Source organism: Dendropsophus ebraccatus, chromosome 9 (genome assembly GCF_027789765.1).
Source record: "Dendropsophus ebraccatus isolate aDenEbr1 chromosome 9, aDenEbr1.pat, whole genome shotgun sequence".
NCBI lineage: Eukaryota > Metazoa > Chordata > Amphibia > Anura > Hylidae > Dendropsophus > Dendropsophus ebraccatus.
This window is the reverse complement of record NC_091462.1, coordinates 110,682,010-110,707,117: the sequence shown is the minus strand read 5'-3', so window position 1 is coordinate 110,707,117 and position 25,108 is coordinate 110,682,010. Positions and strand designations below refer to the sequence as shown.

The 25,108-nt window shown below is 43.8% G+C and overlaps 1 protein-coding gene across 6 annotated transcripts in view; it reads right to left on the bottom strand.

Annotated features, from left to right (window-relative positions):
- LOC138800493 (uncharacterized) overlaps positions 1 to 22,808 on the bottom strand; it is a 32,292-nt gene extending 9,484 nt beyond the window's left edge. Inside the window, exons 1-3 of one of the 6 annotated variants that reach the window (XM_069982208.1) lie at positions 22,683 to 22,808; positions 15,561 to 15,933; positions 12,147 to 12,267 (exon numbers count right to left, since the gene is read on the bottom strand). In XM_069982208.1, the coding sequence (XP_069838309.1) occupies positions 12,147 to 12,267; positions 15,561 to 15,900 (461 nt within the window). In that variant the 5' untranslated portion in view covers positions 15,901 to 15,933; positions 22,683 to 22,808. Of the gene's footprint in view, positions 1 to 12,146; positions 12,268 to 15,560; positions 15,934 to 16,065; positions 16,137 to 21,434; positions 21,654 to 22,682 lie in introns of those variants that run through there. The other 5 variants (XM_069982209.1, XM_069982207.1, XM_069982206.1 and 2 more) reach the window with 5 other exon arrangements.
- Between the last annotated feature and the right edge of the window lie 2,300 nt (positions 22,809 to 25,108).

The following is a 25,108-nucleotide window of genomic DNA, read 5'->3' as shown; positions in this document are numbered from 1 at the left end:
CATTATTGTTAAATGGGGACACAGCAGGGGGCATTATTACTATATGGAGGGCACAGCAAGGGAAATTATTACTATATAGGGGCACAGCAGGTGACATTATTACTGTATGCGGGTGCAGCAGGCGGCATTGTTACTATATGGGGGCACAGCAGGGGGCATTATAACTATATGAGGGTGCAGCAGGTGGCATTATTACTATATGGGGGCACAGCAGGGGGCATTATTACTATATGGGGGGCACAGCAGGAGGTATTATAGCTATATGGAGGACACAGTAGGAGGCATTATTACTATAAAAATGTCACAGCAGGAGACATTATAACTACATGGGGGCACAGCAGGGGGCATTATTACTATATGGGGACACAGCAGGGGATCCAGCAAACAGAGGGCAACCCACATACCTACTCACTTCACTGTGAAAAGACCGTGCAAAAACAGCGGAATTACTATTTGGGACCCTATAGGTAGGTAAAAGGAAAGTTGCTGGAAAAGTGCGGAGCCTTATGGTCCTTTTAGATGCCCAACATGGGGCTGTCTATGAAAGCAAACAAGTTCAGAATAACGGGATTAGTGCTTGTTTGCAGTGCCTTCTTGTATCATTTGTGCGGTCGTATTGCTGTTGGCTGCACATCCTCTGTTTACAAATGGAGATGTGGGGCCAATAGCCATATATTTTAGTGCTGCACAAAAAAGCGATCAGACAAGGATAGGGCAATCTTCCGGTTCTTGGTTGATTGTGGCCTCTTTTACACAAGCCGATTATCAGCCAAAGAATCGTTTCCAGTGACACCCATTTTGTGCTGGAAAAAAATTCTGGATTCCTGGGCCAGATGGAGATGAAAAAGAAACACCTCTAATCAAATAAGATGTCACCTGTGAGTAAGTATATTCTTGTATAAAGGAGGCAGTATTATAGTAGTTATATACACTCAAGGTCAGAGAAATTAAGCTGTGTGGGGTAAGCAGTTGGCAACTTGGTAGAATTCAAGTGGTTCTCTGCTGCAATATAATACAGTCAACAATTGTAATCTCCATTGCAATAGAAAAAAAGAATGTGATGGTGCATTCACCAATGGATGCAATTTATCAACTACGGCTGATAATTGTACATTGTTCCAGCTCTCTACACACCGAATTAAATAAAATAAGTTGCATCCATTGGTGAGTACCGCATTGCATTCTTTTTTTCTATTGAACCTACGATTATAGTAGCTATATTCTTGTGTATAGAAGCAGTATTATAGTAGTTATATTCTTGTTTATAGGAGGCAGTATTATAGTAGTTATATTCTTGTATATAGGAGCAGTATTATAGTAGTAATAATTCAAATAAAGAGAAAAAAGAGCTTGCACTCACCAAAAAACTGATGCGGTTATAATCCGTTTATTCAGTCTCGATAGACATGTGTGGGGAGGGGAAGTGAAAGCAGGGGTGTCTGATGGCTACAGCCGTTTCACGTGGTCAACCACGCATCTTCTGGCCTGAATAAACGGATTATAACCGCAGCGTTTTTTTGGTGAGAGCAAGCTCTTTTTTTTCTCTTTATTTGAATTATATCTGCACTTTGGTAGCTTTTTGCACCTCCATGCTGCACTCCGTTGCCTAAAATCCTCATTGGATATATCCTAGCTCATGGGTATATAGCACAGACTGTTGGACTTTGGTGCAAACTCAGACTCACTCTACCATTTGTATTATAGTAGTTATATTCTTGTATATAGGAGCAGTATTATAGTAGTTATATTCTTGTATATATGAGGCAGTATTAAAGTAGTTATATTCCTGTACATAGCAGTATTATGATAATTATATTCTTATATATAGGGGACAGTATTATAGTAGTTATATTCTTGTATATAGTTGCAGTATTATAGTAGTTATATTCTTGTATATAGGGGCAGTATTATAGTAGTTATATTTTTGTATATAGGAGCAGTGTTATAGTAAATATATTCTTGTATATAGGGACAGTATTATAGTAGTTATATTCTTTTATATAGGGAGCAGTATTATAGAGAAAATTTTCTTACCTGTAATTTTGCTTTCCTCGAGTCCGAAGGCAGCACAGATGGGACTCCACCCAAGGACCGTCCACTTAGCATAGCAATCAAGAATTTAGCATGTTTAATTGATGGCCTTTAAGAACCCACCCCCACAGCTCTCACATGTGTTTTAAATATAGACAAATCACTAAAAATAGATCATTGGGTGGGTATATGTGTGCTGCCTTTGGACTCGAGGAAAGCAAAATTACAGGTAAGAAAAAATTCTCTTTTCTCTTCGTCCTCAGGCAGCACAGATGGGATTTTTATAGCTAAAAACCAGGGGAGGGTAAATATTATAGGACATCAGCGAATAAGCTGAATTCCTAAAAAGTACAATTTTGAGCAAAAACCCTTCACAGCCTGGAGCAAAGTGTTATTGGACAGGCATCTTGGAAGAATTATACCCTCTCTGCCAGGTGGAATAGAGGTTCTGTTGCATTTGTTCAGGAGATGGTAGAATCACTCATCCTCCAGTAATCACTGAAAATTTGATGTATCCTCTGGGCAAGAGAAGGAGCCTGTCTAGTAGTAACATTAGTTCCTGGGTCCTACGGCAGCACACAATTGGGTTAAGTCTAGGTTCCCTAGAACAAGGCAGAAGAGACATGCAAAGCAGTAACCAATAAGAATTGGTCACACCATATATAAGGCAGGAAGGACCACTCACAGTCAGAGTTTTTTTCTTCTGCATGGTAAGAGACTGTTGTTTTTTTAATACGTTTATTTATTTATTTTTCTGCTTTCAGATTGCCCTTTCAGTGTTGGGGGCACTCCGATCATTACATCATAGGGGTTAAAATCACTGTGTGTGGTTTTCTATGATTGTATGACTTCTCAGCCGAATTTGGGTCAGGAATCAGGTTAAGCGGTGTTGCTATCCTCCTAAGCCCCAAAGAACTACAGAGGAATCCCTCCCGATGTCTGATGTCAGTTTGCCCGAGAGAAATCTATGGGGATCCCGGTCTACCCCCTCTGTATACTTTCAGATGCATGCTACGATCCCCCCTACTGAGGTACGCTGCTGTATTGCTGCTGTAAAGGATTCGTTTGGATGTGGGACCCGCTGCATCTAGATTTACTGTACGGCAAGGGTAAGTGTATGTTTTCCCTTGCGGTAGGGGCATATTATAATATAATTATCAATCGGGGAGAGATTATTTGCTGTGTTTACTTGTATGCGTTTATTTAAATATACATGATTTTTGTGTTGTGCACTATCACTCCCATCATGGCTCAGGTGTAGGAGGGATATTATAAGAAATGAACTGTGTAACATGTTTGGTGATGGGGGACCGGGAGAAAAGCGCAGGAGACTGTCTAAAGCAAATAATTCACCTGCTCGTTCCTCTCAAGAGGATGTCTCCTCGTCTGATTCTGATGGTGATTTATCTAATGATTATTATCTATTTCACAAAGATGAAGTCTCCAGACTCGTAAAAGCAGTCAAAGGGACCTTAGAGTCTAATAAGTCTGTTAAGGATAAAGCACCCAGAGATGCACTGTATTATTTTCCCACTAATAATGATAAAACCTTTCCATCCCATCCTTTGCTAATGTCTTGGATGCAAAAAGACTGGAAAAAGCCAGATAAGCGTCTAGATGTGGGCTCTAGATTCAAATCTGTGAACAGGAGGCGCATACCTCAGCTTGGGAAGCCCCTCCCAAATTAGATTTAGCGGGGGCAAAGTTGTCCAAAAAATCTATTTTTCGACAGGAAGAATCTACAATACTGAAGGATCCGCTTGATAGAAAGGCAGATGTTCTCACCAAAAAATCCTACTCTGCTGCTGCGGCTCTTTCTAAGGTTGCTTTGGTCAGGGCTCAGGTGGCACGGGCTCTTCGTGTATGGCTGAGTGACATCACTAAGGATCTGTCTTCACAGGTACCACGTGAAGAAATCTTGGAAAAAATTCCTACTATGAAAGCGGCTGCAGAATATCTTAGTGATGTGCCTGTGGATTCACTTGCCTTGGCTTCAAAGATCCTGGCCTCATCCAATTCCACCAGGAGATATCTTTGGCTAAAACAATGGCGGGGGGATCTATTCTCAAAACACCATTTCTGCGCTCTACCCTTTCAGCCGGAATCCCTCTTTGGTCCACAGCTAAAAGACATTCTAAAGGATTTACATAAAGAAAAGGTTACTACATTTCCTTTTCCGAAGAAGCCAACTTTCAAGCCCCGGAAACAAGCCAAATCCTCCCAAGGGATGGAGAGACTATAGAACCAATAGGTTCAAAAACTTCAGGCCAAAACAATCTGGTACAGCGTCATCCTTCTCCAAAAATGCACCTGCGAAAAAAGATCCACAATTATGGCGCCAATCTACCAAACTCAGGCGTAGGAGGGAGGCTCGGGCATTTGCTTTCAACTTGGACAAGGTCTACAACAGACAGATGGGTCCTATCCCTCATCAAGCACAGTTACTTTCTCAAATTAAGGACTATTCCTCCGGATCGCTATTTTCTCCACCGTGCCTCGGATCCTCATCTACTCTCCCTGGTCAGGGAGTTTGTCTTCAAGAACGCCCTAGAACCTGTCCCCAACACCCAGAGAGACAGGGGCTTCTATTCAAGGATATTTACTTTTCCCAAGTCCAACAGGAAGCACAGGTTGGTCATAGACCTTTCCCACCTGAACAAGGATTCCTTTCAAAATGGACAATATCAGATCAGTGATACCGCTTCTGGACAAGGGGGACTATCTAGCATCGCTGGACCTTACAGATGCTTATCTACATATTCCGATAGCTCCAGCACATCGGAAGTTCCTTCGAGTGGCTCTACTCTGGGGCGGGAAGATTCACCATCTCCAGTTCTCTTGCCTCCCCTTTGGGCTCTCCTCAGCACCCAGAGTATTTAAGAAAGTTTGCACAGTTCTGTCAGCGATTCTGAGGATCAGGGGAGTCCGTTTTGTACCCTATTTGGATGACTGGCTACTCATCACCAATTCGGCATTCCATCTATGCCGCCAGATTGCGGAATCCATCCATTTGTTTCAAGAACACGTTTTTCTGGTAAATTTCTCATCTGATTCCTTCCCAGTCCTTGACCTTCCTGGGGTTCACAATCGACACACTACAGATGAGGCTGTATCTCTCACAAGATCGGATAGAGAGATTGAGGAAACAAGTCTCTCTTCTGCTAAACAATACTGTGTGTGTACCATCAGAACGGCCATGAGGGTACTGGGCACCCTGTCATCAACCCTGGACGCAGTTCCATGGGCCAGGGCCCATATTCGTCAATTAAAGACATGCTGACAGCATGCAACAGAGGTCATCATTCCTTGGAGCAGTGCATAAGAATCTCAGAATCGACCCAGGCAGATCTTAGATGGTGGCTGTATCCCGAGGTGTGTCTCTAATTCCACAGGAAAAGGCTGTCCTGACCACCGATGCCTCACAGTTCGGATGGGGAGCACATGTCCAGAATTCTTGGATTCAAAAGAGTGGTCTTCCTGAGAGAAGTTGATGTCCTCAAACAGAAGGGAGCTGCGGGCACAGATGCCCGTTTCTCCTGGAAGAGAGACAGTCAATTTTTCGCTGGGCAGAACGGAATGTGGCCCAAGTATCAGCGGTTCATGTCAAGGGGATCTTAAATCAGAAGGCGGACTTCCTAAACAGGCACACAATACTGCCAGGAGAGTGGTCTCTGTCAACAGAAGTTTTTCATCAGATGACTCAGAAATTTGGAGTCCCAGACCTCGACGCCTCTGCGTCTCGGCAAAACGCCAAGCTCCCCAGGTCTTGCTCAAGAGATCCAGCTCATCATCCAACATTTGTGGACGGTCTGACAATTCCATGGGAAGGGAATTTCGTCTACGCCTTCCCTCCTCTAGCCCTGATTCCGAAGGTCCTCTCCAAAGGGAAGTCGGAAAGAACAAAGTGCATTCTCATTCTCCTGTATTGGCCACGCAGGCCATGGTTTTCTCTGGCGAAAATCCTTGCCAAGGGCAGAATATGGAGACTTCCCTTATTTCCAGACCTCCTCTCTCAGAAGCGTTTTCTACACCCGAACCTGGACCGTCTCAAGCTGACGGCTTGGCTGATGAACTGGGTGGCTTAAACAGCGAAAAATTCTCAAAAGATGTCCTGAACACTATGATTAATGCCAGGAGAAAAAGCACTAGGATGAAATATGCTGGAGTCTGGAAAACCTTCCGAACTTCCTCTACAGACTGCTTAATTTCCAGTGTGCTAAACTTCCTTCAAAAAGGACTGAATCAAGGTCTTAAGTTTAGCACCATTCGGGTGCAATTTGCGGCTATCAACTCCTTCCTAGCTGGTAAGTTCTCGGGTAATCCCCTTATCACCAGGTTTCTTAAAGGGGCAAGGAACTTAAGACCTCCAGTGAGATCCCCCGCTCCATCTTGGGATTTGCACCTGGTGCTAGAAGCCTTCAAAAGGGAACCATTCAAACCATTAAGTTCTGCTGACTTACATCATCTATCATGGAAAACGGCTTTTCTGGTGGCCATGGCCTCAGTCCGAAGGGTTAGCGAACTTCAGGCCCTCTCTTGTAGAGAACCTTATCTCAGAGACTTGGGAGACTCCTTGTTCTTGCGTACTATGCCAGGGTTTTTACCCAAAGCGGCTACCCAATCAGCTTTAAACCAAGATATTGTACTTCCTAGTCTCCATCAGACGACGCAGGCAACCCTCTGGATGTTAGGAGTAAGGATGGTCCGAACCTGCCGAGGTTCGGGTTCGTATGAACCTGAACGCTCAACATCATATTCCCGCTGTCTGGCCACTCCGTGCAGTGGGTGGATACAGCGGGCGGACCGCCTGGAAAACTGGGATACAGCCTATGGCTGCTATGGCTGTATCCTAGTTTTCCAGGCGGTCTTCCCACTGTATCCACCCTCTCCACGGAGTGGGCAGACAGCGGGAATCATTGCCGAGAGCTCGGGTTCGTGCGAGCCCGAACCTCGGCAGGTTCGGACCATCCCTAGTTAGGAGATCCGTCCTGGAATATCTCAACAGAGTAAACTCCTTCAGGTCTGCAGAAAATCTGTTCATTCTCTACGAGGGCAAAATGAAAGGTTTCAAGGCTTCTTAAAAGACTATCTCAAAATGTATACATAATGCTATTTCGTTAGCCTACTCACTTTAAGATCTCCAAGCTCCAACAGGAATCACAGCCCATTCGGCTGAAGTTTCGAATGTACCCCTTCAAGAGATCTGTAGGGCGACCACGTGGACATCAACGTTTACGACTTACTACAGGCTGGATGTCACTGGCGAAGCAGCCCTGGGCAGGAAAGTTTTGGAGTATTGAGTATTGGATTTATACACCCCCCCCCCTTTTATTTTCACTGCTACGTAGTCCCATTGTGTTCTGCCGTAGGACCCAGGAACTTGGGAATTTCGAATACTTACCTACCGGGAAATTTCTATTCTTGGCGTCCGAAGGCAGCACAACACACCCTCCCGATTAAATATTATGCTGCATACGAGCTCTGACTGTGGGTGGTCCTTCCTGCCTTATATATGGTGTGACCAATTCTTTTTGGTTACTGCTTTGCATGTCTCTTCTGCCTTGTTCTAGGGAACCTAGACTTAACCCATTCTGTGCTGCCTTCGGACGCCAGGAACAGGAATTTCCCAGTAGGTAAGTATTTTAAATTCCCAAGCTCTGGACACAATTAGAGCGTCCTTTTAACTTCATTGGATTGAAGTTTATACTTATGTAATCTGTCAGGAATAGGAGAAAATAATATTCTTCTGTTCTGCACTGAATACAGTGAAGTAGAGTATTAGGTCGTCACCATCTGGCAACTGGTGTGTCATGTTTGAAGGAAGTCTACACCTTCTTCCAGCTTTTTGGTAGATCCAAAATAAACTTCAGAGAAGCCTCAGTGAACCTTCTTACAAGAGGAAGATGCCAGGATAAGGTCTTGTTTCATATTTCTGATCACTATAATGGATCTGGTAGTCAGTGGCAGAATAGTGAACCTCATCCATCGTACAATGGCAGAGACCTCAACTTGAGATGTACTGTAATCCTAATGGAAGCCTTTGTGCAGAAATAAAAAGTGACTAGGATGTCTACATTCTTCTAGAGACTCCCACCAGCGCCATCTGTAGCCGTAGCTGGTATCTACTCTGAACAGTGAAGGACTTTCTCCTGATGTCAGGTTGTCTGTATAGATCAGGAACAATTTTCCTGTGATAATAATCTGAATTGGCCTGAAGTCGGATCACCGGCTCCTGTCACAGCTCCCAGAAGTTTGTTCACTAGCTCCAGTCACATCTGATCAGGATCGACTGTTTCCCAGGTACAGATGCTTCAACCTAACATGGCACAGCAAAATGCAACCAACATCTCACAGATCACATCTCATGGGAACCATGGACAATCCTCTGCATTATAATACATACATCTGCCAGTTCCCCCGTCTTGAGCACAGACATCAGGGTACAGTAATAGATGTCTTCCCTTTGTGGAGATCTTCTCATTAAGGGCCCTATTCCACCGGACGATTATCGTTCAGATTATCGTTAAATCGTTCAAATCTAAACGATAATCGTTCGGTTGAAATGCAGTAAATGATTAACGACCGAACGAGAAATCGTTCATTGCTTTATAAGACCTGAACCATATTTTTATTGTTGCTCATTCGCAAAACGTTCGCATTGAATAAGACATCGTTCGGTCGTTCGCAATAGATACGAATGCAATAGCTAAGAAATAGCGAAGGTAAAACGATCGCAATTACGATCATAAGTAACGATTATCGTTCCATGGAAATGAGTGAATGTTTTCAGGTCTTTTGCAAGATCGTTAATCGTTAACGATTATGCAAACGATAATTGTCCAGTGGAATAGGGCCCTAAGCCATAGAGAAGGCCTGCTCCACTAATAGAGTTCCGCCTCTCTATAACTAGAAGGAATTCAGATACCAGGATGGGAGGATTTCCTGTTGGAGATCTCTGAGGTACCTGTATCTGTGGCAGAAGAAGTGAGATGGTAAAGGTCCTTATGGTAGAGAGGATAGATTCTCATTTCCAATTAGAAAAAAACAAAGGTGGACAAGAGCAGGAGAGGTAGATACTACACACTCCTGCTGGTGGAATGAGGACAGAAAAAAAAACATGTGAAAGCTGTGGGAGTGGGTTCTTATAGGTCATCAATTAAACATGCTAAATTCTTATTTGCTATGCTAGGTGGACGGTCTTAGGGGGGAGTCTGAGGGACAAATATCCCATCTGTGCTGCCTAAGGACAAAGAGGAAAGTAGTTATATTCTTGGATATAGGGGGCAGTATTATAGTAGTTATGGTTCAGGGAAGAAACAGAGTGCTGCACCTCACACCTATGGCTGATACTAGTGCCGCTAGGCTAAATAAAAAACACATCAGAATTTTGTGTATGAATTGATCAAGCCATACTGCCCCATGTACCTCGTGCAGGTATCTGATACACATGGGTCCCTACACTAAGTCCACACCGTGCCAGTCAGTGACCACCAACCCCGCAGGCGTGCACAGTCAGGGAACGGGGGCCATGGGACGGCCCTGCGACCCCCATGCCACAGGACCAGACCCAAAAACACCACACCAGAACCCGGCCAGCACCGCCGGCGGAGAAGGTCGCCCCCAAGCAGCACAAGTCTGGATAAGGAATTACACTCACCATAGCTGCAGCAAACAGAATGGGAAAAAACAGGAGGGATTAAAACCATGTGCACTCAGGTGTCTCCTGCTAATTGCGGTCATGTGGGTCTCACCAGGAGGAGTGCAAAACACGGAGAAAAGAGAGAAACAAAATGCGGTTCAGGGAAGAAACAGAGTGCTGCAGCTCACACCTATGGCTGATACTAGTGCCCCTAGGCTAAATAAAAAAGACATCAGAATTTAGTGTATGAATTGATCAAGCCATACTGCCCCATGTACCTCGTGCCGGTATCTGATACACATGGGTCCCTACACTAAGTCCACACCGTGCCAGTCAGTGGCCACCAACCCCGCAGGCGTGCACAGTCAGGGAACGGGGGCCATATATAGTAGTTATATTCTTGTATATAGGGAGCAGCATTATAGTAGTTATATCCCTGTATATAGGGGGCAGTATTATAGTAGTTATATTCCTGTATATAGGAGCAGTATTATAGTAGTTATATTCTTGTATATAGGAAGCAGCATTATAGTAGTTATATTCTTGTATATAGGGGGCAGTGTTATAGTAGTTATATCTCTATATATAGGAGCAGTATTATAGTAGTTATATTCTTGTATATAGGAGCAGTATTATAGTAGTTATATTCTTGTATATAGGGGGCAGTATTATAGTAGTTATATCCCTGTATATAGGGGGCAGTATTATAGTAGTTATATTCTTGTATATAGGAGCAGTATTATAGTAGTTATATTCTTGTATATAGGAGCAGTATTATAGTAGTTATATTCTTGTATATAGGGGGCAGTGTTATAGTAGTTATATCCCTGTATATAGGAGCAGTATTGTAGTAGTTATATTCTTGTATATAGGGGTAGTATTATAGCAGTTATATTCTTGTATATAGGAGCAGTATTATAGTAGTTATATTCTTGCATATAGGAGCAGTATTATAGTAGTTATATTCTTGTATATAGGAACAGTATTATAGTAGTTATATTCTTGTATATAGGGAGCAGTATTATAGTAGTTATATTCCTGTATATAGGAGCAGTATTATAGTAGTTATATTCTTGCATATAGGAGCAGTATTATAGTAGTTATATTCCTGTATATAGGAGAAGTATTATAGTAGTTATATTCTTGTATATAGGGAGCAGTATTATAGTAGTTATATTCTTGTATATAGGAACAGTATTATAGTAGTTATATTCTTGTATATAGGGAGCAGTATTATAGTAGTTATATTCCTGTATATAGGAGCAGTATTATAGTAGTTATATTCTTGTATATAGGAACAGCATTATAGTAGTTATATTCCTTGTATATAGGGAGCAGTATTATAGTAGTTATATTCCTGTATATAGGGGGCAGTATTATAGTAGTTATATCCCTGTATATTGGAGGCAGTATTATAGTAGTGTGTGGAGTTAGCGTAGGGACCCGTGTGGACCAGAGGACCTGCGCGGTTGTACACGGGGCAATATGGCTTGATCAATTCATATACAGACACTCTGGTGTTGATTTTTAATATAGGCCTAGCGGGATTAGTATCAGCCATAGATGGGATGTGCAGCGGTTCCATTCTCTCCAGTTCGTGTTTTACAGTTCTCCCTCTCTGAACAGCTCGCACTCCTTTATAAGACCCACATGACCAAAATTAGCAGGATATGCCTGTGCTCACATGTCTGGACCTTATGTCTTCCCCATTCTGTGAGAGCAGCAATGGTAAGTGTAATACCATATCCATACTTGTGTCGTTTGGGGGCAGCCTTCCCCGCCGGTGGTGCTGGCTGGGTTTTGGTGGGGCTTTTTGGGTCTGGTCCTGTGACATTGGGGTTGCAGGGCCGTTCCATGCACGTGCACGCTTTGCGGGGTTGGCGGTCGCTGACCGACACGGTGTGGAGTTAGCGTAGGGACCCGTGTGGACCAGAGGACCTGCGCGGTGGTACACGGGGCAATATGGCTTGATCAATTCATATACAGACACTCTGGTGTTGATTTTTAATATAGGCCTAGCGGCATTGGTATCAGCCATAGATGGGATGTGCAGCCGTTCCATTCTCTCCAGTTCGTGTATTATAGTAGGTATATTCTTGTATATAGGAGCAGTATTATAGTAGTTATATTCTTGTATATATGGATTATAGTAGTTATATTCCTGTATATAGGGAGCAGTATTATAGTAGTTATATTCCTGTATATAGGGAGCAGTATTATAGTAGTTATATTCTTGTATATAGGAGCAGTATTATAGTAGTTATATTCTTGTATATAGGAGCAGTATTATAGTAGTTATATTCTTGTACCTCTTGTTCTTTGTTTTTGTCTTGTTTTTTTAAGCTTCCGTTTGCAACATTTTCTTTCTTTTGTATTCTATAGTAGACGTATAAAATAGGCAGGTTTGTGTACAATAAATTTGATGTGATGTTACTCGAGATTTAACAGCTGAGGGTTAGGGTAGTATATTTTATACCTGTGTACAAACACTGGTACTATGAAATCCGTACAATGATTGTTCCATCTGTCTTCAAGTTGATTTACTGTTCTCTCTAGCTCGAATTCCCAATCTACCGGTGTTGTAGATCGCAAGTTACCTATGTGAAAAGCATAATAGAGCCAACTGTCAGTAAAAAGTGATCATTTAAACTATAGGCCTGTAAATTTGAAGTGGTATTCTCAACTCCAAAAGTTATCCCCTAGCCACCAGATTGGTAATACAAGCTAATCAGTGGGGGCCAGATTGCTGGGACCCCCACAAATCATAAGAACATGGGAATATAATCCTTAAATGAATGGAGGGCAGCGCACATGCACAGCCAGAGCCCCATTGATCCGCTCAGGTTTTGAACATTTTTGAGGGACAATTTTCCCCCATTTTTAGGATCATACAGCATCAACAAGGGTTTATGAGGGATCGTCCCTGTCAAGCCAAAAAGATTAGCTATGGGGGTTATCCAGATTAGACATGGATAAGCCACATGAGTCAGTATTGGGGCAGTCACTATTACTAGTTGATATCATAGGGGTGGGTATTGAGCCATTTTCTTTTCAATATGTTTATGGTCATGGTTATGAATGACCTTGTACACAGTCTACAGCATAAGGCTATGTTCCCACTACGTATGATTCCGGCCGTAGTGCGAACCGCGAATATACGCACGTAGTTTTGAGGTTGATGCGTTCGCTTGAAAGTATACGATATACTGCCGCACAGTGCACACTACGTATGAGCTTAAAGCCGGATCGTATAAGGCGCCGTGAAAAATTGTTTGAGGACGGAAATATTCCAACTCACGGCCGTGGATTTCCATGCGGTCCCATACGGAGTACTTATTTCAGCCAAATTGAACTTGATTTTTCGATCCAAAAGGTTCTGTGTGTTTTATTGGGCTGGGCGAAGATTTCCAAGTAAATGACCTGTTTCAGATCGCTTCGAAACAAGCTAGGGAAGCAGAACTGTACTACGGGCGTATGTTCGCGGTTCGCACGCATCCGACCGCATGTCTATTTTTCCCACGGCCGTAGTTTCAGCCGCACATGTACGGCGGCGTACGAACTAAGGCTGGAATCGTACGTAGTGTGAACATTGCCTTAGGCTATATTCACACGTCATGTGAGACCGGTCGTTCCGTGACATCGACCGGGTCACGGAACGGCCTGTCTGTCGCCGGATCATCTTGGCCGGTACTTAAAGAGGACCTGTCACCCCCGTGCTGGGGTGACGGGCTCCCAACCCCCCGCTAGAGCCCCCTATACGTGCCTGATCCCGCTGGGTCCCGCTTCTTGATTCGGTCGGGTGATGGAGATATTAGCACCCGAAGCCCGGTGCGCACGCTCCTGAGATGAGTCCAGCACTCATAGAGAATGTCAGGTGAGTCCGACGCTCCGTCATTGTCTATGAGCGTTGGACTCATCTCAGGAGCGCGCGCGCCGGGCTTCGGGCTCTGATATCTCCGCCACCCGACCGAATCAAGAAGCGGGACCCGGCGGGATCAGGTACGTATAAGGTGCTCTAGCGGGGGGTCGGGAGCCTGTCACCCTTTAAGTATTGGCCTGATGATCTTTTCGGCCTCAAAGCTCTGATGCGGCACTGATCAGCACGCGCCCGCATCGAAGCTTCCCATAGCACACAGTGAACTGACAGGGCTTTCTGCAACCGGAATTCACTGAATTCCGGCCGCAGAAAACTGACATGTCAGTTATTTGCGGCCCCGTATGGGATCCTGGCCAGAGCGTATACGATGTGTATACGCTCCGGCCGGGATCCCATTGAAAGTAAGGCATTGTTCCACTGCGCCAAAAGTAGTGTGAACATAGCCTAACACTTTAAAATTTGCACATAGTGCTAAGCTCTGTAATGTAACACAGAGAATGGTAATATACTACAGCGATGTTATGGATGCTGGAGGCTAAAGTAGAGAAATGGCAAACTAAATGTAATGTGGATAAATCTTAGGTTATGCACTTGGGCCAAGGAAACTGACACAAGGCCTAATTGGCCAATATGAGTTAGGGCCCTATTCCACCGGATGATTATCGTTCAGATTATCGTTAAATCGTTCGAATCTAAACGATAATCGTTCGGTTGAAATGCAGTTAACGATTAACGACCGAACGAGATAATCGTTGATCGCTATATAAGACCTGGACCTATTTTTATCGTTGCTCGTTCGCAAAACGTTCGCAAATCGTTCGCATTGAATAAGACATCGTTCGGTCGTTCGCAATAGATATGAACGCATTAGCGAATAAATAGCGAAGAAAAAACAATCGCAATTACGATCATAAGTAACGATTATCGTTCCATGGAAATGAGTGAACGTTTTCAGGTCTTTCGCAATAGCGGTCGTTTGAGATCGTTAATCGTTAACGATTATGCAAATGATAATCGTCCGGTGGAATAGGGCCCTTAAACTAAGGTAAAAAGTCTAAGGGATTCTCAGGTTTTTTTACCCCTTGACTGCCTTGAAGGAATAACAAATTTAAGGTTAGGACAAGCATAGTTTTTATTGTATGGTGGACAGGCCATAGTCAGGGCAGGAGGAGTTCTCTCAATATGGTGGATGGTGAGAAGGTCATGGTAGGCAGCAGGGAGTTAAGCAAACTTAGAGAACAAGCCAGGTCAGGAACAAAGCAAAGAGAATGCATCTTTGATCAAAAATGAGTAATAAAGGTCCTCTAGTCAAGTTTGGTTGTGTTTATGTATATTAATGAATTTTATGTCAAATATTTAAAAGTAGCAAACATGTATTATATAAACAAAAAGAAAGAATGCATCTTTGATCACGCCTGAATGTTGCTTAAGTATGGAGTGATGGTTTTCTGCCCTTGTTAAGGCACAGAATATTGTTTGTAGTAGAATAATGACCTTTAAGAGGCTTTGAGCCAGTGGGTGCTTGCTATAGCATGCCAGAGATTGTAGTATGATGGTGACAGGATGCAGAGCTTAGATGTCAGGGTGTTAAAGGGAATTTAAAAAAAAAAAACATAAAAGAAATGCAACAGCTCACTGTTAATGGCAAGATACAGACCCAATACAGATATTAAAATCACTAAAAGCAGCCCCCCCAACTGCCCAGAATTTTTTTCATAAAAATAATGAGGCTCTTGGTATACCATTTGCAAATAGTGTAAACCACCCCACCACAATAAGGTGGCCTCATGCCCGGACGTACCTTCCCTGTACTTTCACCTCTCCATGGCATAGAATAAGCCTATGCTCTGGGCATGCAAGATCCAACAAATACTAGCATACTTCCAGAGGAAGGCTCAAAAAATCATCCTAGACTCATCAATTGGGAAATATTCATATTCATGTGGAATAACTGGGTTGACATCATTCTTTCAAATGTATTTGGCAGATGAATGTAAAGAGATAGCTACTTACGAAACTGTGCCGAGAGCTCCAACCTTTCGTCTTTTGTCAATCTATTAAGCCCACGGTTATCAACTATGTAGACTGTGTCTGTCAGTTTGTATTCTATTCTGGCTGTGGCAAAAGACTCTGCGGTTGTTCCTGCACCAGCATCATTGGTAAACGGCAAGTTATGGACCACGCACAGGCAGGAGTTAATAAGCGAGGATTTGCCATGGCCCTTTGGGCCAAAAAGTTGCAAGCAGACTCTTTTGAAGCCGTGTCCTTGAAGGTTTCGTGTTGACCCTGGTTTGTAGCTGGACAGGGTATCCCGCAGTACCCCGCTGATGTCTTTAGTTACAGGCGATTGCATGGCTTGCTGAATAAGATTATGATAAAATAAAATCTACAAAATAGATTACAGTGTGATGGTTAAAGGGATTATGTAAAGGGGAACTATCAGCAGGTTAGAGAAATTTAACCTGCTGATAGTTCCCTAGTGCGCACAGGGTGCTGAGAATGAAGGTATGTCTCTTACCTTCATCAGTTTATCCAAGAAAGACACAGTAGGCACAGCTAAATAATAAGGCTGGGTGCACCTCAACACATACAAAAAGAACAAAACAAGAAGAAAAAGTGTATGTGTAATGAATGAATTTACACACACAATAAATTATCCAAAAATCATAAACATCTTCATAAAGAACAAAAACACCACAAGAAAAGATTAAAACCACTTAAAATTGACCACATGGGTCAAGTGCAAAATCTGATGACCCCCACAATCATTGGGGTAACATCATAGTACCGGATAGAAAAGAACAAAAGATCCAAATATAATTCACACACAACACAACACAATACAGAGGGGGCACTACAAAATACACACAATGTAATGTTAATCACAAAAATAAATCGGAATTAACAACATTGAAACAATTAACCAAACGAATACACAGAGTGCCTCAGCATAATACCCTCCAGTGTAGTGTGCATGGATACCGGTACAATACCACCTAAACCCCCGACGCACTCCTCCACCTCAGACTTCTGCACGGGGGTGAGTATTGTAACCCCGGGGGGGGGGGGGGGTCTAAGGTTACTGTGTGTGTTTGAGGGCTGGGGGATGGCAGTCTGCTGGGATAGTGTGTGTGGGGGGGTCAGGTGGGGGAGAGTGTGGGGGGGTCAGGTGGGGGAGTGTGTCGGGGGGGGTCAGGTGGGGTAGTGTGTGTGGGGGGGTCAGGTGTGTGTGTGTGTGGGGGGGGGTCAGGTGTGTGTGTGTGGGGGGGTGTCAGGTGGGAGAGTGTGTGTGGGTGTCGGGGGGGTCAGGTGGGGGAGTGCGTGGGGGGTTCAGGTGGGGGAGTGTGTGTTTGGGGGATTCAGGTGGAGGAATGTGTGGGGGGGTCGGATGGGGGAGTGTGTGTGGCGGGGGTCTGGTAGGGGACCGTGTGTGTGGGGGAGGGTCAGGTGGGGGAGTTTGTGAGGGGGGAAGGTGGGGGAGTGTGTGGGGGGGCAGTTGGGGGAGTGGGGGGGCAGGTGGGGGAGTGTGTGGGGGGGGGGGGCGACAGGTGGGGGAGTGTGTGGGGGGTGGCAGGTGGGGGAGTGTGTGTGTGTGGGGGGGTCAGGTGGAAGAGTGTATGTGTAGAGTAGTATGTGGGGATTGGGGTCAGGTGGGGAAGTGTGTGTAGGGTGTCAGGTTAATTGCAGGCAGAGGGGTGAACTGGTGGATTCAGCAGGTGCATTATTTCTATGTAGTGGGGAACAGCACTGGACATTATTACTATATGGAGGACACAGCAGGAGGCATTATTACTGTATGGGGGCACAGCAGGAGACATTATTCGTATATGGGGGCACAACAGGGGTATTATTACTATATGGAGGGCACAGAAGGGGACATTATTACTGTATGGGGCATTATTACTATATAGGGGCATATATTACTATATAGGGGCATAGCAGGGGTATTATTACTGTATGGAGGGCACAGCAGGGAACATTATTACTGTATGGGGAACAGCAGGGGTATTATTACTATATGGAGGGCACAACAGGGGACATGTTTACTATATGGAGGCACAGCAGGGGCATTATTACTATATGGGGCACAGCAGGGGACATTATTACTATATGGAGGCACAGCAGGGGACATTATTACTATATGGAGGCACAGCAGGAGACATTTTTACTATATGGGGGGCACAGCAAGGGATCCTACATACAGGAGGAAACCTACTCACTTTACTGCATATGGCACCAAGCAGTGGAATTACTACTGTATGGGACCCTATAGGAGGGGAAAAGGGAAGGAAGTTGAAGGAAAAGTTCAGAGCCTGAGATGTTCGTCTGGCAGGTTCTGAAGAGACGAATTGTAGCTGGAAGAAATCCTTATGGTGGTGTGGGCCAGATGAAGAGGAAAAAAGAACATCTCAGATGAAAGAAGACGTCACCTGTGAGTCACTGAATGAGGATTTTGCATTTTGCAGAATGTTATCTGCAGGGCCGGTTTTAGGCCAGATGTGGCCCTGGGCAAAAATATAAAGTGGGCCCCTAGATGCTTGGATATTGTACCACAATATAGTGACAGTTGAATCAGAAAGTGGCGGGGTAATTGCTGGGGTTTTAAAAGATCAAGAACACAAGTCCCCTACACAAAATCTTTCTATGCCTCAGGGCCAAACAACACTGCTTTATTTGCGTAATTGCAAAATAATGCTAAACTCAAGTGGTGTGTTTTTTGGCTGCCATGTTTCTATGCCTTTTTTTTACCCCAATTGTTCAGTACAAATTATGAAATCAAATGAAGAAACAGCAGATGAAACGGAAAAAAAAAATCTATGCTATTATACAACACCTATATATAACTCCTGAAAACACATCACACACTGTCAATTTTGGCCCTTTAATCGCCGTCTTTTAGGGCAGCCATCAAGGAAACGGACGTGTTTTTTTTTTACTCAAAATAACTAGCTGCTAAAGGGCCAAAGATGATGGCGTGTGAACATAATATGACCAAATATTACCCCTATGTAGTGACTGAACATTACCTGTATACTGATCTGAACAAACTGCATGATACTAAGACCAATTGACCAGTTCTACTAAACTCTGAAATACGGCCAATAATCACTTGATGTAATAGGGCCCTAAGTTTTTTGTTTTTTTTCAGGTCGTCCCTAGCATCATTTTAAAAGTTCTGTATCTGGAATACCCCTTTAATAGAGATGCACAGTAACTGCTTAGCATCACATGTGCAGCAGCATAATCTCTTTAAGGGTGTGTTCACATGTACAGGATCTGCAGCAGATTTGAGGGCACAGATTTGAAGTTGCAGATTGAAAGCAAATCTGCAGCTTCAATTCTGCTCCATCAAATCTGCTGCAGATCCTGTACATGTGAATGCATCCTAAGGTGGGCTCACACGTACCGACTCGCAGCGGAAATCTCGCTGCGAGATCCGCTACAAGTCAAGATCCTGGCAGGTCCCAGTACTACATACTCAAAGCGATCTGAAAGACGGCTGCGAGTATGTAATACAGCTGCCCCTTAACCCCTTCTGCTGCCATTCGGCTCCCCCGCTCTCTGTATATACATTACCTCTCCTTGCTGCACAGCGTCCCGGCTTCCTGCTCTGACGCCCAGCCAATCAGTGGCTGCGGCTCAGCAACACACTGATTGTCCAGACGGTAGAGCAGGACACCGGGACCCCGTGCAGCAAGGAGAGAGGTAATTTATATACCGAGAGCGGAGCGGGAACCAAGCGGCAGCAGAAGGGGTTAAGGGGGCGTCTGCATTACATACTCGCAGCCGTCTGAAAGACCGCTGCGAGTATGTAGTACTGGGACCTGCCAGGATCTTGTCTCGTATCGGATCTCGCTGCGAGATTTCCGCTGCAAGTCTGTACGTGTGAATGTACCCTAAAGGGAACTAATCACCGCCAAATAGCCTCTGCGGCTATACATACAGTGTAATAGGGCTTGTTGTACAATAGCATCACCACCAGCTAGCCCCTGCAGGTATACACATAGTGTAATAGGGCTGGTAGTGCTGTTTGCAAACACAAAAGTACTCCCTTTGACTGTTACACAAGTCCCCCATAAATTTACTTTCTACATCTCCCGCACCGTATGTGAATCATACTTAAAGGGGTTATCCAGCGCTACAAAAACATGGCCACTTTCCTCCTACTGTTGTCTCCAGTTTGGGTGGGGTTTTGAAACTCAGTTCCATTGAAGTAAATGGAGCTTAATTGCAAACCGCACCTGAACCGGAGACAACAGTAGGGGGAAAAGTGGCCATGTTTTTGTACCGCTGGATAATCCCTTTAACCAGGCTTGTTGGTGGTCCTCAGCAGGGGCTTAGATGGTGGAGATGATGTACTACCAGCCCTAATATACTGTATGTATAGCTGCAGGGGCTAGATGGGGGGGGATAGGTTCTCTTTAATACACATAAAATAAAATAAAAAAATAGAAATATATACATATACACAGCCACACACTTATATAGACACATACCACACATGAGTATAACACACATTGCACACATACATAACACAATGTTCACGATAGATAGATAGGATAAAGATAGATGATAGAAAGATAGATAGATAGATAGATAGATAGATAGATAGATAGATAGATAGATAGATAGATAGATAGGAGATAGATAGATAGATAGGAGATAGATAGATAGATAGATAGATAGATAGATAGATAGGAGATAGATAGATAGATAGATAGATAGATAGATAGATAGATAGATAGATAGATAGGAGACAGATAGATAGATAGATAGATAGATAGATAGATAGGAGATAGATAGATAGATAGATAGATAGATAGATAGGAGATAGATAGATAGATAGATAGATAGATAGATAGGAGATAGATAGATAGATAGGAGATAGATAGATAGATAGATAGATAGATAGATAGATAGATAGATAGATAGGAGAGAGATAGATAGATAGATAGATAGATAGATAGATAGATACATAGGAGATAGATAGATAGGAGATAGATAGATAGATAGATAGATAGATAGGAGATAGATAGGAGATAGATATATAGATAGATAGATAGGAGATAGATAGGAGATAGATATATAGATAGATAGATAGATAGATAGATAGATAGGAGATAGATAGATAGATAGATAGATAGATAGATAGATAGATAGATAGGAGATAGATAGATAAATAGATAGATAGATACATAGGAGCTAGATAGATAGATAGATAGATAGATAGATAGATAGATAGATAGATAGGAGATAGATAGATAGGAGATAGATAAATAGGAGATAGATAGATAGATAGATAGATAGATAGATAGATAGATAGGAGATAGATAGATAGATAGATAGATAGATAGATAGATAGATAGATAGAAAGATAGATAGATAGGAGATAGATAGATAGATAGATAGATAGATACATAGGAGATAGATAGATAGATAGATAGGAGATAGATAGGAGATAGATAGATAGATAGATAGATAGATAGATAGATAGATAGATAGGAGATAGATAGGAGATAGATAGATAGATAGATAGATAGATAGATAGATAGGAGATATATAGATAGATAGATGATAGATAGATAGATAGATAGATAGATAGGAGATAGATAGATAGATAGATAGATAGGAGATAGATAGATAGATAATAGATAGATAGGAGATAGTTAGATAGATAGATAGATAGATAGATAGATAGGAGATAGATAGATAGATAGATAGATAGATAGGGGATAGATAGATAGATAGATAGATAGATGATAGGAGATAGATAGATAGATAGATAGATAGGTAGATAGATAGATAGGAGATAGATATATAGATAGATAGATAGATAGATAGATAGATAGATAGATAGACAGACACCTTATACATAACTAATCTCACCCTTCATGAAGGAGCAGAGTACAGGGGGGTTGACAGATCAGCCTCATACACGGGACAGGAAGTGGTCAGGGAGCCGCATAGCAGCTGCACACATCTCTTCCCTCCCTGCTGTCCCGACATGTGACAAGTGCAGGCTCGAGCTGAGGTGAAGGGGAGGGGGGATTTCTAAAGGAAGCGCAGGGCAGCGTAAACCTCTTCCAGCAGCAAGCTTGAGCGAGGTTTATGACGACAGACTGCCCCTGAAGCTGCAGGGGCCCCCCTGGGGATGGGGGCCCTAGGCATTTGCCCTGTTTGCCCCCCCCTAACGCCGGCCCTGGTTATCTGGTAGGAGTTCCCTGAGGTAGAAAAGGTTGGGAAACACTGGCCTAGAGGATAGGGGCTAGGGCTAATAGAGCGGTCATTGGGGTAACTAGCTTGTGCACTGGGCTTCTTCGCTAACCGCTTATGACGGCACTCAGAGGGCCAGTGCCCTGAATGTTTTAGGGCCCCTGACCTTCATCCTCAGGGCCGTTCCCGTGCAGTTTGTTTTGAAAGTCTGTTAGGAGCAATGGGGACAGGGCTGCTGCCTCCAGCTGTCCCGCTCCATTGATAATCATTAAAAGGGATGCGCCAGCTTGGTAGCCCGGCACCCGGTGCTCCTTACTGGGCAGTGGATTTCACAACAAACAGCATAGTAAGAAGCTTCCCTTCATCGTCAGCAGCCTGCGTGCACTAGAGAGCTATTGGTAGGTTAGATTTGGCTAACCTGCCGATAGTTCCCCTATAAGCTTATATAAAAATTACATAAATATTAAAGATGAGCAAAGCAATCCTTGAGCTGTCTCCACCTTCTCCGCGAAGTGCCCAGACATCAAAAGCCAAGCAGGCTGATTCATACAAATCGTAATGAAGCATGCTTCGCTCATCTTCATTAAATATACTATAATATGTCTTTGAATGTTTACCAGATGATACCATCATACGTAAGTGATTATTTTTCATTATCTTATCCAACTATTGTACACACTCATACTTCAGTTTGTAAAGTAGGATTCTCCCCCCCCCCCCCCCCCCCAAATATAGAGGTGGTGTCTTATGATCACCCTCGAACACCAATTACCATATAGAGTTTATACAAAAAGTTTATCAACTACATAACATTATTTGATTAATTTTCAGCTTGATTACTGTGACCCAGTACCTTATCATTCTTCCTCTTTCTAAACTCCTCACTCTCTAATCTGTACCAAATGCAGAAACCACACTCACCTTTCTGTCCAGTTGGGATAGCAATGTCTTCACAGTATTCTAGTCACTGCATTGATTGTCGCTTCAATATGCTCCCTACATGTCCGCCCTTATGTCTACCACAGCCACCCAAGGCTTGAATTGTGCCAGCAATCACATAGAAACAAACACATTGTTTGCATTTGCATTGCAGCCATGGCAGTAGCTTCTGTGCACTTTTATTGTTTACCTTGAAGGTGTTGGTTTGTGTTTTTGCACTGTATATAAATAAACTATGGTTGGTGCTAGGAGGGTGCACAAGCTACACAGGTAACCACATCCTGGAAAGGCACATTGTAAATAGACACAGTGATAGGCTAATAAGGAACTAATCTCAGACATCTAGAGAATTGCACATAGGGGTGCTGACACAGTTAGGCCATTGTCTTCATACAAAAAATCATAGAAAATACAAGGGCACTTACAATAAAACATGCTTTTTTGTAGAAAAATCATCAGAACACCATGCAGGGTGAAGCAGATAGCGAGGACACCAGTGATGTGCATTGAATATTTGGGTTACTGACTTCCTTGCTATCTGCTTCTTGAAGCTGCACATTTTATGGTGAGTGCCCTCTCATTTTCTCTATTTTTTTGCAAACAGCCTGGAAAGGATTGTCAATAAAAGGCCATTTAGGAATTTGGGGAAGATTAAAGGGCCTTTTACACAGGCCGACTATCAGTGAGGAGAGTTGCAAGAAACGCTCCTACGGCTGATAATCAGCGCATGTACAAGTGACAGCAATCAGCTAAGGATGGTGAAAATGACTGATCCTCGAGTGATCATGTCTTTAGAGCAGACTTCAAAGTTTATTGTCATTGGCCACTAGAGATGAGCGAACCAGGTTCGGGTTCGAGACGATCCGAACCTGAACTTTCGGCATTTGATTAGCTGGGGCTGCTGAACTTGGATAAAGCTCTAAGGTTGTCTGGAAAACGTGGATACAGCCAATGACTATATCCATGTTTTCCACATAGCCTTAGGGCTTTATCCAACTTCAGCAGCCCCCGCTAATCAAATGCCGAAAGTTCAGGTTCGGATCGACTCGAGCATGCTCCAGGTTCGCTCATCTCTATTGGCCACACATCTCCCTGTGTAAATGGGATTTCAGGCTGATAAAGATAAAGGCAAACTGACAGCATGGATATACTTACAATCACCGGCCACTTTATTAGGTACACCATGCTAGTAACGGGTGGTCTTCTGCTGCTGTAGCCCATCTGCCTCAAAGTTGGAGGTATTGTGCGTTCAGAGATGCTCTTCTGCCTACCTTGGTTGTAACGGTTGGCTATTTGAGTCACTGTTGCCTTTCTATCAGCTCGAACCAGTCTGCCCATTCTCCTCTGACCTCTGGTATCAACAAGGCATTTCCGCCCACAGAACTGCCGCTCACTGGATGTTTTTTCTTTTTCGGACCATTCTCTGTAAACCCTAGAGATGGTTGTGCGTGAAAATCCCAGTAGATCAGCAGTTTCTGAAATACTCAGACCAGCCCTTCTGGCACCAACAACCATGCCACATTCAAAGGCCTCAAATCACCTTTCTTCCCCATACTGATGCTCGGTTTGAACTGCAGGAGATTGTCTTGACCATGTCTACATGCCTAAATGCACTGAGTTGCCGCCATGTGTTGGCTGATTAGAAATTAAGTGGTAACCTGCAGTTGGACAGGTGTACCTAATAAAGTGGCCGGTAAATGTATATCTGTAGTGTCAGTTTCCAGATCACACAGCAGTGTATACTTACCTAGTGCGCTGCTCTTAACCGCCTCTGCCATCCAGCTGCTGTATCTTGAGGTTGCCGTCTCCTCCAGAATGATTGACAGCTGGAGGAGATGGGGCCTAAAGACACAGTTATATTAATATAGCCCTATTCCACAGTAACGATAATCGGCCGGATCAGGCCCATTTGGCCCGATTCGGCCGATTATCGTTCGGTGAAATAGAGAGAACGATCAGCCGATGATCGTGTCATCGGCTGATCGTTCATTTAGGGCCAGACCTAAAATCATTGTTCCCCCACCGCGCATCTCTACGGTTGAATAGCGGTGCGCGGCGGGCGCAGCAGCAGCAGCAGTAATACATTACCTGCAGGTCTTCTCCGCGCTGTCTTCATCCCCGGGTCCCGCGCTCTCTATCTTCTGAATGGTCGGTCAGCTGACGGAGCGCTCAGCCAATCACAGGCCGGGACCGCCGCAGCCTGTGATTGGCTAAGTGTGGCCTGTCAGCTGACCGGCCATTTAGAAGATAGAGAGCGCGGGACCCGGGGATGAAGACAGCGCGGAGAAGACCTGCAGGTAATGTATGATGCAGCAAGGGCTGCAAGGACATCGGTAACGATGTCCTTGCAGCCCTCGCTCAACGATCATCGGGCCGTGGAATAGGCCCAGTAAACGAGCAGCGATCTA